We start from the raw sequence: 2,275 nt of genomic DNA, 5'->3' as shown, positions 1-2,275 counted from the left end.
GCTACGCTTTTCTGCACCAAGGGCTACGCTTTTGGCATTTGGGAATAGGCTACGCTTTTCAAGTGATGCTGTCCAAGACCAAAGGCTACACTTTTCAGCTTTCATTTTTCCAGAATAGGCTACGCTTTTCAACGCTACTGCATCACTTGTAAAGCGTAGCCACATTGTATACCATAGCTACTTTTTATAAGCGTAGCCTTAGGTCCCTCTTTTTTTTTGTATACTATAGCTACTGTATATAAGTGTAGCCTTAGGTCCCTCATTGTTTTTTTTTATTTTCTATATATATATTCTAATAATTTTTTTTTCTAAAACTAATATTTAGTAATATGATTATATATATAATCCTATTTTTTTTAATTAAATTAGTCAAAAATTATAAAATAAAAATAAATACATAATAATACCATACAATATTCTTTAAATAATAAAAATTATCCTTTAACAAAATATATTTATAATGAACTAAAGTTCCAAAACAAATGTAACCTTTTTTCCCCAAACATATAATAATGACAAAACTATTAAATTAAAAGAAGACAGCGTCTTTGTTTTTTTAATGTAACATTGTACAAGATAAGCAACTTCTACCAAAAAATTTTCGAGATTCCAGGGAGCATAAACATTGAACTTCAGCTTCCTTGATAAATTCACTGCATATGAAATCTTAGCTAACTGACAATTGTGCATATAACTCTTCTAATAGTCCCTTTTAGCTTCATAACAAAGCCACTGTCAAAGGCTTCAGTTCAAACAGAAAGGTGCTGGAAGCCTAAGGGCACGCTTGTAATTTAACTTGGTCTTCAGTGATTATTGTGTAGAAGTGGAATTTCCATCAACAACCCAATACTGCTTTACAGCAATTAGTATCTTCTCAGGAACAAGAGGACCATCTTCATGGTCAACCATTTTGGTATCCCATCTCATTCCTGCAACTATTTTCTTTACCTTTATTAAGGTATCGACTTTATCGCGGAATATGACGGCGCCTTCTGGCCGCAAGATCCGGTTCATCTCCAGAAGAATGTCTTCTGCATTACATCTGCATTTCATCAAACAAATATGCTTGAGGCTTACGAATGGACGCAAAAAGAGGAAAATCAGAACCAAGTAATTGATCAAAACATTCAGAAAACTCTATTTTTTGAACCTTATGATCAAGAGTCATCTTTGAAGGTCATATAAGGAAAACTATAATTGCAAGATAAGAAGATGCAGGAGAGGATTTAGAATTGAATTAGATAATTAGTTGAATAGTGGTTTGACCAAATAAACACTTACTTATCCTTGTACAGACTAAAGAGGCCATTGGCATGAATGAGATCATATGTCGTTGGATATGTTGAAAAGGCTTCACACCTGAATTTGAAAAATACAAACATAAATAAGGAATCCAACTAATAGTATAAGATTCGTACAGCTACATCATATATTTCAACATTAAACGAAAAGATGCCATAAATATAACCCAAGAAAGAAGCTAGAAAGCGATACCAATCATGATAAATGCCAATCAAGCCGCGCTCATATATGACCCCCAGGGTACTTTTCTCAGCTGTGGTAGGCACAACGTTCATGACCCATAACTTAGGAGATTGAATAGCTGCAGCAAAACTACCCAACCCAGCATTCATATCCATAATGTTTCGATATCTTCCGGTATCCAATATTCTATTAATTTTCTTGTCATTGAAGCAAATTAGTTCCACTCTTCTTGTCATACAATATTGTTCACGAAATAGTCTGATTCCAGCAGCCAAAACACAAACATTTGTGGATTAGAGATTCTTACTAATTAAAGTAATTTACCCATCAATATATAATATTAAATTACAATGTGTCAAACTTTCAAAGTTGACTCTTTGTACTACTAAAGTACTTGTTTTCTATTTTCTTTCTTTTCCTTTTGAATTCAGGCATTATCATATTGAAATTGGTACAGTAGCTCAGTAGCACATGTTTGAAAGTGCCATTTGAAACTTGAAGTAGATTCACAAAAACCAGGACTGAGAATTATTAGATAAACATTACCAATCAAGAATACATAACACAACATAAGGAACCAAAAAAGATAAACATTACCAGACACTTAAGATCGATAACACGACATAAGATCTTCGACGGAAGATCGTATTTGGGAGAGAGAGAGAGAGAGAGAGAGAGAGAGAGAGAGAGAGAGAGAGAGAGAGAGAGAGAGAGAGAGACTACCTGGCACCAGGGAAAAGAGGACGAAGAGAGAACAGTTCAGCCATTATAGCGCCCACTGCCCACATGT

At 34.2% G+C, this 2,275-nt stretch overlaps 1 protein-coding gene across 1 annotated transcript; it reads right to left on the bottom strand.

Annotated features, from left to right (window-relative positions):
- Positions 1-529: 529 nt before the first annotated feature.
- LOC112747038 (probable methyltransferase PMT2) lies at positions 530-1,670 on the bottom strand. The gene is made up of 3 exons (XM_025795110.3): positions 1,495-1,670; positions 1,282-1,359; positions 530-1,042 (listed from the first exon to the last, which is right to left on the bottom strand). Exons 1-3 carry the CDS (start codon positions 1,638-1,640, stop codon positions 811-813), a joined length of 456 nt encoding a protein of 151 aa, XP_025650895.1. The 5' UTR covers positions 1,641-1,670; the 3' UTR covers positions 530-810.
- Between the last annotated feature and the right edge of the window lie 605 nt (positions 1,671-2,275).

This window comes from Arachis hypogaea, chromosome 15 (genome assembly GCF_003086295.3).
Source record: "Arachis hypogaea cultivar Tifrunner chromosome 15, arahy.Tifrunner.gnm2.J5K5, whole genome shotgun sequence".
Lineage (NCBI taxonomy): Eukaryota > Viridiplantae > Streptophyta > Magnoliopsida > Fabales > Fabaceae > Arachis > Arachis hypogaea.
This window is presented reverse-complemented; position numbering and strand designations above follow the sequence as displayed.